At 36.1% G+C, this 13794-nt stretch overlaps 1 protein-coding gene across 19 annotated transcripts in view; it reads left to right on the top strand.

The window, feature by feature from the left end:
• Window positions 1-13794, top strand: part of CDC42BPA (CDC42 binding protein kinase alpha) — a 299393-nt gene that overhangs the window by 87360 nt on the left and 198239 nt on the right. For 18 of the 19 annotated variants that reach the window (XM_070768074.1, XM_070768072.1, XM_070768070.1 and 15 more), the window contains exon 3: window positions 10832-10915. In XM_070768074.1, the coding sequence (XP_070624175.1) occupies window positions 10832-10915 (84 nt within the window). Of the gene's footprint in view, window positions 1-3950; window positions 4109-10831; window positions 10916-13794 lie in introns of all 19 variants that reach the window. The other variant, XM_070768079.1, reaches the window with a different exon arrangement.

The raw sequence follows: 13794 nt of genomic DNA, 5'->3' as shown, positions 1-13794 counted from the left end.
GGAGCTTAAAAACAGAAAAGTGAAGTTTTTTTTTTTCTTTCATCCTTGTCTGTTTTGACTAATGAAAAAAATACTTATTAATCATACATTATAATCTAAACATGTTCCATACCCGTGACTAGGATCACAGTCTAATCTACAAGAGGGAAAGGTACACAGCATTGAGATCTACTTTTGTAATTTTCTGGCATTGTTTTTCCCCAACTGTATTTCTACTCATAGGAATAAAATTGGGGTAGTTTTGTAAACATTGATGTCAAAACGGCTCTTCTTACCAAATATTTTAAGTCTTTTCCCCATGTGCTGAAACATTTTCTTTTAAACCTGATGATTCTAATGGTTCCAAACAGTAATATTAAGCTAGAATGTATGCTGTATGAGTATAAGGATTTTATTCCCTGTCAGTTCACTGTGACTCCCCAGCACCTAATAGTACATAGTAGGTGCTCAGAACATAAAAAATGAATTATTTAAGTTCTATTTTTTTCTATATTAGAGATGATGCTCTCCAAAGCATTTTTGAACAAAATGCTTTTGCTGTATTTCAGCTGATTTCTTAAATAATTACTTTAGAATAAACCTCTAGAAGAGGACTTTGCTGGTTGAAAGGATATAGACAACTTACATGATTTCATGGTTTTGTCTATGAAATAATGCTGTCTGTGGCTCTTTTTTACACTTTAGTTTTATAAATTTTCTATGATAATTCTAAAAGAATCAAAAGAATTTTTTTTTTCTTTTAAGTGCATTTCTTTTATTCAGGCAGCAGTTAGTGATCTTGTGCCTGGAATATAAGGGGTTTTGGTGGTGGTGGTGAAAGATGAGGATTGAAAGTTCTCTTGGGCAATGCAGTGAATGATTTGGTATGCTATGGTAAGGAACGTTATTTCATAGGAATGGGACTTCTATCAAATGTTAATAAGCAGAGCAGTGATATAATCAGAATGATAGGAAAGATGATACCGATAGTGTCGATGAAGGATTTGGTAGAGAAGAGACCAGAAGGGAGGGAGATCCTAGATGATTTTTCAAAATTCTAAGTATTTCTTAAATTTCTTCCTCTCTTCCTTATTTAGGTCCTCAAATCTTTCACTTCAGCTACTGCTATAACCTCGTGTCTTTCCTTGCCTCAGACCCAGTCTCCACAGAGCTGTTAAAGTGATGTAACCAACTCTGAAGAGTTGTTCTCTATTATCTGCATTTTAAGGTTCTAGTTGATTAACATGGCATACAAGCTCTTGCATTACTTGGACCCTTCAGTTTCATTTCTAGCCATTCCCTGCTAGGAAGAAACTCTTTCCTAAGAAAGACACCTGCTTATTATCCCTGATCGTCTTCACCCCTTTCCCCTGTCACAGACATCACTTGCTTCTTTGCCTTGCTCATGCTGTCCCCATTTCCCAAAATATTCCCTCTCTTTAATCAGATCCTCTTGGTCCCCCTTTTCTGGGGTTCACTGTGTAAGACTCATATGTCAGTTACCTCTTTCAGGAAATTTTAACATATATATTCACAAATTACATAGATCCCTCCCTTCTCCCTCATTTTGGGTTAGGAATCTCTTTTCTTTCCTTTTTATAGGACCTTGTTTTTACCTTTCTTTTCATGTTGTACTGTAATTATCTGTTTAGTGTTGTTTCCCATACTGGACTGTGAGATTTTTGAGAGCAAGGGCTCTTTTATTTATCTTTGTATTCTCAGCAGTTAGCATAATGTTTGACATGGAGTAAGGTAGTCAAAAAGGAACCTATTAGCATTTTTTCAGATGAAATGAGGGCTTGAACTTGGCCAGTGGAAGTGGGCAAGAAGGGTGGATAGGATAGACAGAATGTTAAAGAAATCACTTTATATGTCACTGATAAATTAAAGTTAGAAATCATGGATAATTGAGGTATGCAGTCTGAGTAAACGGGTTTAATGTGCAGGTTTTTGACTTGTTAAATTGAGATATATGCTGAACATTTCAGAGAGATGACTAGTAGGCAACTGAAAGTATGGGTCTACCTATTAGGAGATAAGAATTTATGAGTCATCAGCATATAGATATTAATAGGATCATATATAGGTAAGGGAAGAGAGGAGATATAAAAAAGGTGGAGTAGGGATCCTTGGAGAAAATCATTTAATAGGATATGAAAAAAAGAATAAGTAGGAAAATATGTTGCTCATCCGCGATGTCCAGTAATGAAGAGAGGTTGAAACAGATGAGAGTTGAGGACAATATAGGAAAATACATTGCTCATCTGCGATGTCCAGTAATGAAGAGAGGTTGAAACAGATGAGAGTTGAGGACAATATATTTTATTTGGAATTTGGAAGGACATTATTAATCTTTGAGAGAGTAATTTCAGTCCAATAGAGGGAAATAGCAAGTAGATTGAAATAGGTGATTACAAGAGGCCGAGAAACTGATGATGAATGAGTGGAAAAAGCAGGCATATAATATTCTTTAGAAATGTGCTTTATGGAGAAATAATACCTTGTGGAAAGGGATGTGATATCACTTTCTTGAGGGGAAGATAGGATAGCAATAAAGTTTTTGTTTTATATTTGGTTTGGATAGGAGATGGTCATGGAAATGTTGATCAGTTGGTGTTCAGGTGCCATAAGAAAGAAAGCTTCAAGTTCAGAAACAAATCTTTAATGGAACAAGGGAAAGAAGGAAAGAAAGGAGAGAATCTGGCATTAAGATTTCAGATGATACTGTTATCCTTGCAAGTGGTGGGGACACTTCTTCATTGGGCTCAAAAGGAAAAGAAATAAGGAGAAGTAGAAAACTAGAAATATTTAAAGGTGATATGAGGAAATGTGAAGGATCTATTTTCTATGATAGACTACTAGGTTATTAGTTGCAGGGTAGGGTTTGGATAGTTCAGGGTTAGAATAGATGGTGATGGCAGGGTAACATAGGTTATTTTAGAAGCTTGGTAGAGGACAAAGGGTTAATGGCGGGGCTGCAAATAGATTTAGGACTCAGTTGAGATGCAGCTAAGGAACAAATAAAGCAATAACATAAATATTTAAATAACTGTATACGTGTTGTTTTATATTTTTTCCATAAAAAGGGCTGAAGGAAAGGACAGGGTACTGAAGAATTGCTTAAAGTTACTCATGAGGATTAAGTGAGGCATATAGTTAAGGACAATGATATTTGCTCTATAGTCCTAATGCTTGGAAGAACTGAAGAATGGATGCAGGGCCTGGGGAGTGGGCTGTAGCAGACAGTAGTCTGGCTGTTAGTGGACTGGGAATAAGTCCTGCCTGGTCATAGGCCAGTGTGATCTGGAGTCAATTCAGAGTATTTAATGCATGACTGATAATATTTGAGATTTTGTATGAAAAGGTACCTTTCTCTGTCTCTCCCTCCCTCTCTCTCTGTTTATTCTTCCTCTCTCTATATATATCAACTAAAGTATATAAAATAAAAGGAACCAATAGGTTGTAGATAATTTACTCTCTTTTAAGACACAGTGAATTTTGTATGAAAAGTACTACTGACTGGTTTATGAGCTCTTGCTGCTTAGCTATTCATTCCTAATTAAAGTATCTTTGATGGCCTTACATACCCTTGTAGTATTTATCAACTAATAGATTTCAAAATTCAAAGACTGCCCTAAAGAGATCATTTTTTCCTCTAAAGTATTTTGTCTTCTATCAGGAATTTGTCAGTAGATATTATATAGACCCAGTGGATAGGTTCACCTCTGGCACAGATGTCTGATAGGAACAGCACCTCTCTCAGTTATGCTTTTCTTAAAAAATATATAACTATGAAAATAAAAGCATAATTTATATAACTCCTACAAGAAATGCATAAATTATGGGAAATAATAAAGGAGCAAGATACAGTTGAAAATCAACAGCTCTACGAGTTAAGAACCTTCTCTCTACGACTCAATTGTTGTCAGTGACTGCTTAACTTAACGCTGGGTTTTCCTTTTTGCTTTCAGGAAAACCTTTAACTTACGCCCTGGGTGTTGCCTGTCCACAGTTTCCTGGTGGCTCACCGCTTCTGCCTGCTCCAGCCTTGCTCCGGCAGCTTCAAGGCTTCTGGGCTTCAGAGCTTGTTGTGAAAGCTTGCTGCTTTGGCCTGCTACCCCTGCTTCAGGTGTCAAAAGCTTTTAATTAGCTTGCTTCCTCTAATTACCATAAGTAGGCCCTTATGTGTCTGCATAACCTAGTCCTAGAGTTTGAAAGGAGAATTATTTTTAGCCATTCATTCTTCCTTAAAAGCTCTGTTCCCTGGCTCTATGGGGAGTAAAAGAAGTTTGAAGTTATGTTGCATGATTCACCTTTGATAGCCTCTGTATATACAGGGCTAGTCTTCAGTCCATAGGAGTACTCCGGCATGGGCATACTGTATTTTTATAGCTAATGTCTGCTCTAATTGGTCAATGCCCAGCCTATACCAATTTCTAAATATTTTGACTATCACTAGTAGATATATAAATTGCATCTCCGTAGAGGGGATACCTCTAGCCAGTTTAGTTAACTCTTTGTAGTGTTTCTGGTTTGTTAAAGAGTCTTAATTTTTTTATTAAATATTTTGAATACAAGCTGATCACTAACAGAATAGTTTATAAAAAACAAATATAGTTATTTCCATATACATTAACCACGATCACCATTAACATGGCAGCAGGAATCAAGACTACAGGCGAGACGAATGGGATGATCTCTATAAAGACCTACAGAACTGTCTAGCACTCATAGCAGTAAATAACACCAGCTTTGCAGCCACATAGTGAGGACTGTAGAAACTACTTTAGCCTGGTGTAAGAATCGATTATGGCAGTACATGTATTGTGCCTAGCCCAGTGCCAGGCACAGAGTAAGCTTTCCATAATTGAGTTGTTTTTAATATTTTATTATTATTAATAATGAATGATGGTAGACATTATACAGTAGAGAAAGAAGGAGACAATGACATGAAAACAGTAAGAGTGAGCAGTAACCATAGGCAAAAGATAGTGAAAGCCAAGCCGCAAAGTTCGAGTTTAAAAGCCATACATGTGATTAAGAGAGCAGCATCAGCTGGAATAATCTGGTACACACTTAATACACCTTAAGATAGAGAATTGTATCTCTTTTATCATAATGCCTTGTCTTTATTTTAGTTTCAGTCTCAATTTAGTAGTGTACTTGAAGCTTGAACATATAGATGGTTTTCAATAGTCCAAGTACATATGATCATATAGCCTACAAATCACTTGTTATTTATTCAGTAAATATTTATTGTCTACCTACTGATTCCCACACACTGGCACATACTAGTGAACAAATGAGAAAAAATAATTCTGCCCTTGTAGAGGTTATGTTCTAGTGAGTGAGGCACACAATAAGCAAAATAGGTAAATAGAATATATAATTTGTTAAATAATAAGAGCTAAGGGGAAAAAGAAGCAAAGAAATGAGATAGAAAGTGTGAAGGGCAGAATGACATTTTAGTGAGGAAGTGAGAGAGCAAACCATCTAGTTGTGGCGGAGTGTGGGGAGGGGGAGACTGTTTGAGACTGAAGTGCACAGACACCAAGTTGACTTTGAACAAGGTGATCAGTATGTTTTGAGCAGAGTGAGCTAGGAGGAGAGTAGTATGAGATCTGGGAGACTGGAAGACCAGGGTGTGTTGGAACCCATAGGAAACTTAAAGTTTTGGAGCAGAGTGTCACGATATGAGCTAGTTTAAACAGAATCACTGTGGCTGCTGTTTTGAGAATAGATTTTGGAGGATAAGAGCAGAAGTAAGAGAGGACAGTAAGAGAGAGTAGAAGTAAGAAGTAATAGAGGACAGTCCAGGCAAGACTGGTGGATAGGAATGGGATGGACCAGAGGAGGTGTGGTGAATTTTAGGTACATTGAATGTGGACTAGATCTGTGGAACTGCATGGCGACTGCTTCTTGATTATTGAAATTCTGTTTAGTATAGTATGATCATTCTGAGTTATATGCTATATCTATAAGTGATAGTTCAGAACTCATTCATTTATACTTGTCACCTACTGATTTTTCTGTAGCGTTTGCTGTTTTTCTGATATCATAGTGCTTTTAATAAGACATCTCTGTATTTGGTGCTTTTAAAAATACATCTTTGTTCTGCATTAAATTTGTAATCTTCCAGTTCATACTAAATGTACTTTACATTTTGGTCAAATTAGATAAGAAGGGACATTTTAACGTACTGCCCTTTTGTATATCAGTTAGCTGTGGTTCTTGAAAGTCTAGAACCTAGAGTTTTAGGACAATCCCTTCTTCAAATTTACAGAAATGAACATGAAAATGATCTGTAGTGTTAAAGGAGAAAAGCATGATCAATTTTATTGCTTCATCAGCTTCATTACTCTTGTCTCATTTTGTCATCAATTTGATAATTTAAGAATCGTTTCTGAATTGACTTTTAAAAAATTGAAATGTAGTTGATTTACAATGTTGTGTTGGTTTCTGGTGTACAGCAAAATGATACACACACATTTTGTTTTCATATTCTTTTCCATTATGGTTTATGATTGGATATTAAATGTAGTTCCCTGTGCAAACAACAGGACTTTGATGTTTATCTATTTTATATGTAGTACTTTGTATCTGCTGATCCAAACTCCTGATTTGTCCCTCCCTCACCCTATTTCCCCTTTGGGAACCATAATTTTGTTTTCTGTGTGAACTGACCTATTTAATTTCACCACATCCCACTTCATCCCAGAGAAGATTTAGGCAGCTCACGAAACTGTTGTAAGACAGTGCTGAGAATGTTTTTCACCCTGAAGCAGCTTGACATTCCTGATTAACACATAGATGTGAAGTGTGGGTCTCATGTTGGCCTTTATCAGTCACACTATAATATCTCAACAATTAGTGGTCATTTTATGTTCAGGATGAATTGTGGTATTCTATACTAGCCCCTCCATGTTTCAAATTTTGTATGTCCTATATAGAAAATATAGAAAGGAGGATAGAAATCATATTCCCTAGAAATAACTGATTTTTAAGGGTCTGATGCTTGTCTTTCTATATATGTATACCTATACATATGGAAATGTATAGGTATATATTTTATGTGTATATATAGAAAATTTTATTTTAGTTTATAAACTTTAATAAAATCCTTTTAAACAGTATATTGTGAACTTTCTCCTATTAATTAGTAATCTTTAACAACATATTCAAGAATTTAAAACATTTTCTAATGTTTGTGATATATTCAGTCAGTTTTACCTTTCAGAATGTATTTATTTGCAATATTTCACAATTGGAAATTACACATAAATATTGTAGCTTAGTTTTTATTTGTAAGAATGTTCCTTTGAGGATATTTCTAACTATATTTCTATGTATATATATGTGTCATGGATAAAAATTTATAAAGTTGAGTGTTGAAGAGACCAAAGCTGCTTATTTCCTAAAGAAATTGAAGAAATTAGGATGTATACGGTCTACCACGTCGTAGTGATAGAGCAAACAACAGTTAAGAGACTGGGCTATAAGGTGCTTAGTGCAGTACCTGACGTGTAATCATAGCTAGTGGTTATCAAACACTTGTGCTGTGTGCTTAGTTGCTTAGTCGTGTCTGACTCTTTGCCATCCCACGGACTGTAGCCCACCAGGCTCCTCTGTCCATGGGGATTCTCTAGGCAAGAATACTGGAGTGGGTTGCTGTGTTCTCCTCCAGGGGATCTTCCCAACCCAGGGATCAAACCCAGGTCTCCTGCATTATAGATGGATTCTTTACTGTCTGAGCAACCAGGGAAGTCCAGGAGTACTGGGGGGGGTAGCCTATCCCTTCTCCAGAGGATCTTCTCAGTCCAGGTATCAGATTGGGATCGCCTGCTTTACAGGCAGATTCTTTACCAGCTGAGGTACCAGGGAAGCCCTACTGAACTCTTACCAAGTGCTAGACCCTGTTGTATGTACTTTATACTTGTATATAACCCGAATCTGGCTGCACAGACTGTGTTATCACCACTACCCTGAACAGTAAGTGCTAGCTCAGTGTTTGAGTGTTCAATAAATGCTCGCTTATTTCAACTGCACATCCCTATAATCCAGAGTTGGTTTTGATTCCAGTAGTTTTTGGATTTTAGAAAGATAATTTAGTACATATACTCTGTATTGCACTCTTAATGGGGTTTTGAGCAGAACCTCATAAGCAATCGCTTATGAGGTGTTTCTGCAATGAAGCACATTTATTTTTATACTAAGTGAGATTAAAAAAAAAAAAAACTCCCCTCAAACTGTGATTAGCCTGATGTCAGTGTATGTTGCCAAATGAATTGTGAAAACCCTTTATCTTGCAGAATTGCAGGTAAAGGATTGTGGACCTGCATAAAACTCTTAGAGGAGTACTTGGCATTTAGTACACACTCAAAATGTGTTGGTGGATTACTACTACACTATTAGGTATCCTCAGGTACTTCTGTACTCATATGCATAGAAAATTGGTGAATCATACAGTGCTGGGAGGAGTTCGTATCACTCCATATGACCTGAGGAGGGCAAGTCTAGGTGTTGGAGTCTTTCAGCAATTCTTCTCTAAATCAGAAGAGAAGGCTTAAGTGATAGCCTTCCTTACCTCTTCCCTGTCCTCAATGTAGGCATGTCTAGCTCTGTGCTCCTATCCTTCCATCCATTTGTGCAGTGTATGATTGGAGTCTACACAGTTGTGTAACTTGTGTTTTCAGTCTATCAGAGATCTTAGTGAAAAAAATGTTTTAAGTTTTTCTGTGCTCTCTATTACAGTACTCCCCTCCTCCTTTTTGGTGATAAGAACATTTAAGATCTACTTTCTTGGCAACTTCCAAGAATATAATACAATACTGTTAACTATAGTCAACATACTGACATTAGATCTCCAGAACTTATAACTGAAAAACTTACACCCTTTGACCATCATCTCCCCCTTTCCCTCAACCCCCAGCCACTGGCACCACCATTCTAGAATTAGAATTCTAGAAATAGATTTCTCTGTTTATATTAGTTTACCTTTTTATATTTTTCCATATAAGTGAGACCACACAGTTTTGGTCTTTCTGTTTCTGGCTTATTTCACTTAGCATAATGCCCTCCAGGTTTATCCGTGTTGTCACAAAAGATAGATTTCCTTCTTTTTAATGGCTGAATAATATTCTATTTCTTTAACCATTCATTTGTCAGTGGGCATTTAGGTTGTTTCTATATCTTGTACAGCCCCTTTTCTTTAAACGTGAACCCATTAAGAGATCCATAACTGGTGCAGAAATGGTGGATCCATAACTGATTCATCATTCTGCAGATATGACCAGATATGACTAAAGACTAAAGTGATTGTAGTTGAAATTGAGATAGTTTTTCTTCCTTCCCACCATTTTATTAATAATTGATGAAAAACTGTACTCACAGTCAATATATAACCATTTATGACATTTCAGTTCAGTTCAGTTCAGTCACTCAGTCATGTCCGACTCTTTGCCACCCCATGGACTGCAGCATGCCAGGCCTCCCTGTCCATCACCAACTCCCTGAGTTTACTCAAACTCATGTCCATTGTTTATGACATTTACCAAGATATATTCTAGTTCAGATGCCATTATAGTATTATAAACTGATTTGCATTATACATGGTCATATTACTGTTATTGTACTGTGATCCAAAAATAAATTTATTATATGACCCTGATATGTACCTTCACTGTTAGGGTTTTAAAAAGTTTGGCACTTGAGTTTAAACCTCAAATTTAAAAAATTCTCTATTCTTGGAAATATCCCTTTAAACTGTTTGAAGATATGCTGTACATAGTTTGTTTTCTATTTCTTCATATTAGAGTAGTGTTTGTTTTCCCTGTCCAGCCTCCCACAACTGATAACAGCGTTTGTCTTCTCTTCTGTAGTTTATCATCTGCTGTATAGCATACTCAGTGAGCTGCAAAGGCCCTTTGAGGTTATCTAGTCAAACTGAGGGAGAGAAGCAGAAATAGAAATGTCATCACTTTGTTGAGAGTGGGAAAAAAAGGGGGGGATTTATATTTGACAGTTTTTTGATCCACAACTAAAATACAAAATACAGAAATGTCTGTTCTTTTTTTTGTTGGGAAGGAATGTGTGAAGTGTACGATTTGTAGAGATAGCAGCCTCAATTGATCTTTAGGGGTCTGTGTGTTGTGGGGGGGTTTGGTTTAGTGTGCAAGACTGTGTGGCATGAAAAATAATATCATTTTCAGTTTATGTCATACTGTGTGATCCCCATGAAATGCATTTGTTTTGGCAGCTGGCTTTACCTGTAACATCGTGTTGGAATTTGGCATGCAGTGTTTAATGTTGTTTACTTGCTAAGTGGTGTCTGATTCTTTGTGACCCCGTAGACTGTAACCCGCCAGGCTCCTCTAGCTGTGGGGTTTCCCAGGCAAGAATACTGGAGTGGGTTGCCATTTCTTTCTCCAGGGGATCTTCCCAACCCAGGGATTGAACCCATGTCTCCTGCTTGGCAGGAGGATTCTTTACCACTGAGCCACCTGGGAAGCCCGCAGTATTTACTAAGCTTTAGTTATTTCATATGGTACATTTTGGTCAATTTTTTAGATAGTAGATACTGAGTTTAAATTCCAGGAAAGAAAACTCGAAAAGGCAAATATAATATATAATCACCAACTGATACCGTGTTCAAAAATAGAGTTGTTTGGCTCATGTTCACTAATGTAACTTTTTCAACTGACAGTATTATTTGATTTAGGATCTTAGAATTTGAACTGCATGGAAATCATTGATAATTTTGGTATTTATTTTTTTTACAGAGAGGAAAAAGGAAAATGGATGACTGAAAAAAGTATTATTTGTCATATTTTAAAAGTTGTATTTCCTTTTCTAGGTTGCTGTAGTGAAACTAAAAAATGCAGATAAAGTATTTGCCATGAAAATATTGAATAAATGGGAAATGCTGAAAAGAGCTGAGGTAAGATTTTAATTATTGGAATATTTAAATATCTTAGAAATATTTTTAGAGAAAAATAAAATTATAGAGAGCCAACAGATCTTTAAGTATCATTTAGTAACCTTTTATCTATTATGGCATCATTTTTTCAGGCCTGAAATAATTTCAGGAATTCATAGTTGTGATATAGTTATTATAAATGTTACATTTGTGATGATATTTTAATGTTGTCTGAAAACCAAATGGAAACTCTTGTAATGTCGGATTTGACCCTTATGTTAAAAGGATGTATGGCAACCAGTTTCTTTTATAGGAAGAAATTTTGTAGTGATTGATATCCAATTTGACATAACTTGTTTATATTATTTTGTATTTATCTCTATTCTGCTCTAAGCAAAAGCCAGCAGGAATTTTGAATATGGCCTATAGGAATTCTATTTATTGCTGACTATGCAGTTAAATTTATGTTGCTGCTGCTGCTGCTAAGTCACTATGTTCTGTATTAAGAATGAGAGTAAAATCTTCTGTTGTAAGAATTGTCAGCATTTTTATCTTGGTACTAAATTTGAGGGAAAGACTGACTGGAGTGATGTTAAAAATGTCTAATAGCTGGTATGGTATGGTCAAAACTGACATTATATGTAAATTTTGGGGAGGGGTTCTAGAGGTCTCCTGCTGTGCTGGGTTATAGTGAGTTCCTGGATGAGGTAAGGCATTCAGGGGCCTCAAGGATGCAGAACTTACCAGTGTGGAAGTATTTAAATATTTTAACTTGGAGAAGGGTTATACTGCTGAATAGGTAAGTATTAGCCCTGGAGGTTAGTAAGATGCATAAGAGAATAATGAGAAATTGGCCCTTAGAAATCTTTCTTTATATATCAGTACTTGTAGCAACCTAAAAAAACAATAAACACATAAGGAAAAGCAAAAATGGTTCCCATAATGATAGATACATACCATGGGAGTGAAAGTGCGTGCGTGCTCAGCTTCTCATTGTATCCAACTCTTTGTGACCCCGTGGACTGTAGCCCGCCAGGCTCCTCTGTCCATGGGATTTCCCAGCCAAGAATACTGGAGCGGGTAGCCATTTCTGAATCCAGGGATCAAACCTGTATCTTCTGCATTGGTAGGTGGATTCTTCACCACTGAGCCTCCAAGGAAGCCCAGTAGTGAAAGTAAATACTTCAATATTTCTTTCTTTTAGAAAATATGGAAAATATAACAAAATTCAGAAAAGAAAATAATAATCACTTATATTCCATCACTTAGGATTAATAACATTTTGAGCATGTTTTGCTTTCAGGCTTTTTCTTTTTTTGTCTACTGAAAAAGCTGCACAAGTGAAATATAGATAAATTCTTTGTAATGTCACATTACAGACAAAGCTAAAGTACTCATTGACTATACCCCACCCAAGTCCAGCCCTTCTCTGCCTCCCAGAGGTAATTACAGAGTTAATAAAATCCTGTAGCAATCAGAATCCAACAACACATTAAAAAGATCATACACCATGATCAAGTGGGCTTTATCCCAGGGATGCAAGGATTCTTCAATATCTGCAAATCAATCAATGTAATACACCACATTAACAAATTGAAAAATAAAAACCATATGATTATCTCAATAGATGCAGAGAAAGCCTTTGACAAAATTCAACACCCATTTATGATAAAAACTCTCCAGAAAGCAGGAATAGAAGGAACATACCTCAACATAATAAAAGCTATATATGACAAACCCACAGCAAACATTATCCTCAATGGTGAAAAATTGAAAGGATTTCCTCTAAAGTCAGGAACAAGACAAGGGTGCCCACTTTCACCATTACTATTCAACATAGTTTTGGAAGTTTTGGCCACAGCAATCAGAGCAGAAAAAGAAATAAAAGGAATCCAAATTGGAAAAGAAGAAGTAAAACTCTCACTATTTGCAGATGACATGATCCTCTACATAGAAAACCCTAAAGACTCCACCAGAAAATTACTAGAACTAATCAATGACTATAGTAAAGTTGCAGGATATAAAATCAACACACAGAAATCCCTTGCATTCCTATACACTAATAATGAGAAAACAGAAAGAGAAATTAAGGAAACAATTCCATTCACCATTGTAACGAAAAGAATAAAATACTTAGGAATATATCTACCTAAAGAAACTAAAGACCTATATATAGAAAACTATAAAACACTGGTGAAAGAAATCAAAGAGGACACTAATAGATGGAGAAATATACCATGTTCATGGATTGGAAGAATCAATATAGTGAAAATGAGTATACTACCCAAAGCAATGCAATCCCTATCAAGCTACCAACAGTATTCTTCACAGAGCTAGAACAAATAATTTCACAATTTGTATGGAAATACAAAAAACCTCGAATAGCCAAAGCAATCTTGAGAAAGAAGAATGGAACTGGAGGAATCAACCTACCTGACTTCAGGCTCTACTACAAAGCCACAGTTATCAAGACAGTATGGTACTGGCACAAAGACAGAAATATAGATCAATGGAACAAAATAGAAAGCCCAGAGATAAATCCACGCACGTATGGACACCTTAACTTTGACAAAGGAGGCAAGAATATACAATGGATTAAAGACAATCTCTTTAACAAGGGGTGCTGGGAAATCTGGTCAACCACTTGTAAAAGAATGAAACTAGAACACTTTCTAACACCATACACAAAAATAAACTCAAAATGGATTAAAGATCTAAACGTAAGACCAGAAACTATAAAACTCCTAGAGGAGAACATAGGCAAAACACTCTCTGACATACATCACAGCAGGATCCTCTATGACCCACCTCCCAGAATAATGGAAATAAAAGCAAAAATAAACAAATGGGACTTAATTAACCTTAAAAGCTTCTGCACATCAAAGGAAACTATTAGCAAG

Source organism: Bos indicus, chromosome 16, assembly GCF_029378745.1.
Source record: "Bos indicus isolate NIAB-ARS_2022 breed Sahiwal x Tharparkar chromosome 16, NIAB-ARS_B.indTharparkar_mat_pri_1.0, whole genome shotgun sequence".
In the NCBI taxonomy this organism is placed as follows: domain Eukaryota; kingdom Metazoa; phylum Chordata; class Mammalia; order Artiodactyla; family Bovidae; genus Bos; species Bos indicus.
This window is presented reverse-complemented; position numbering and strand designations above follow the sequence as displayed.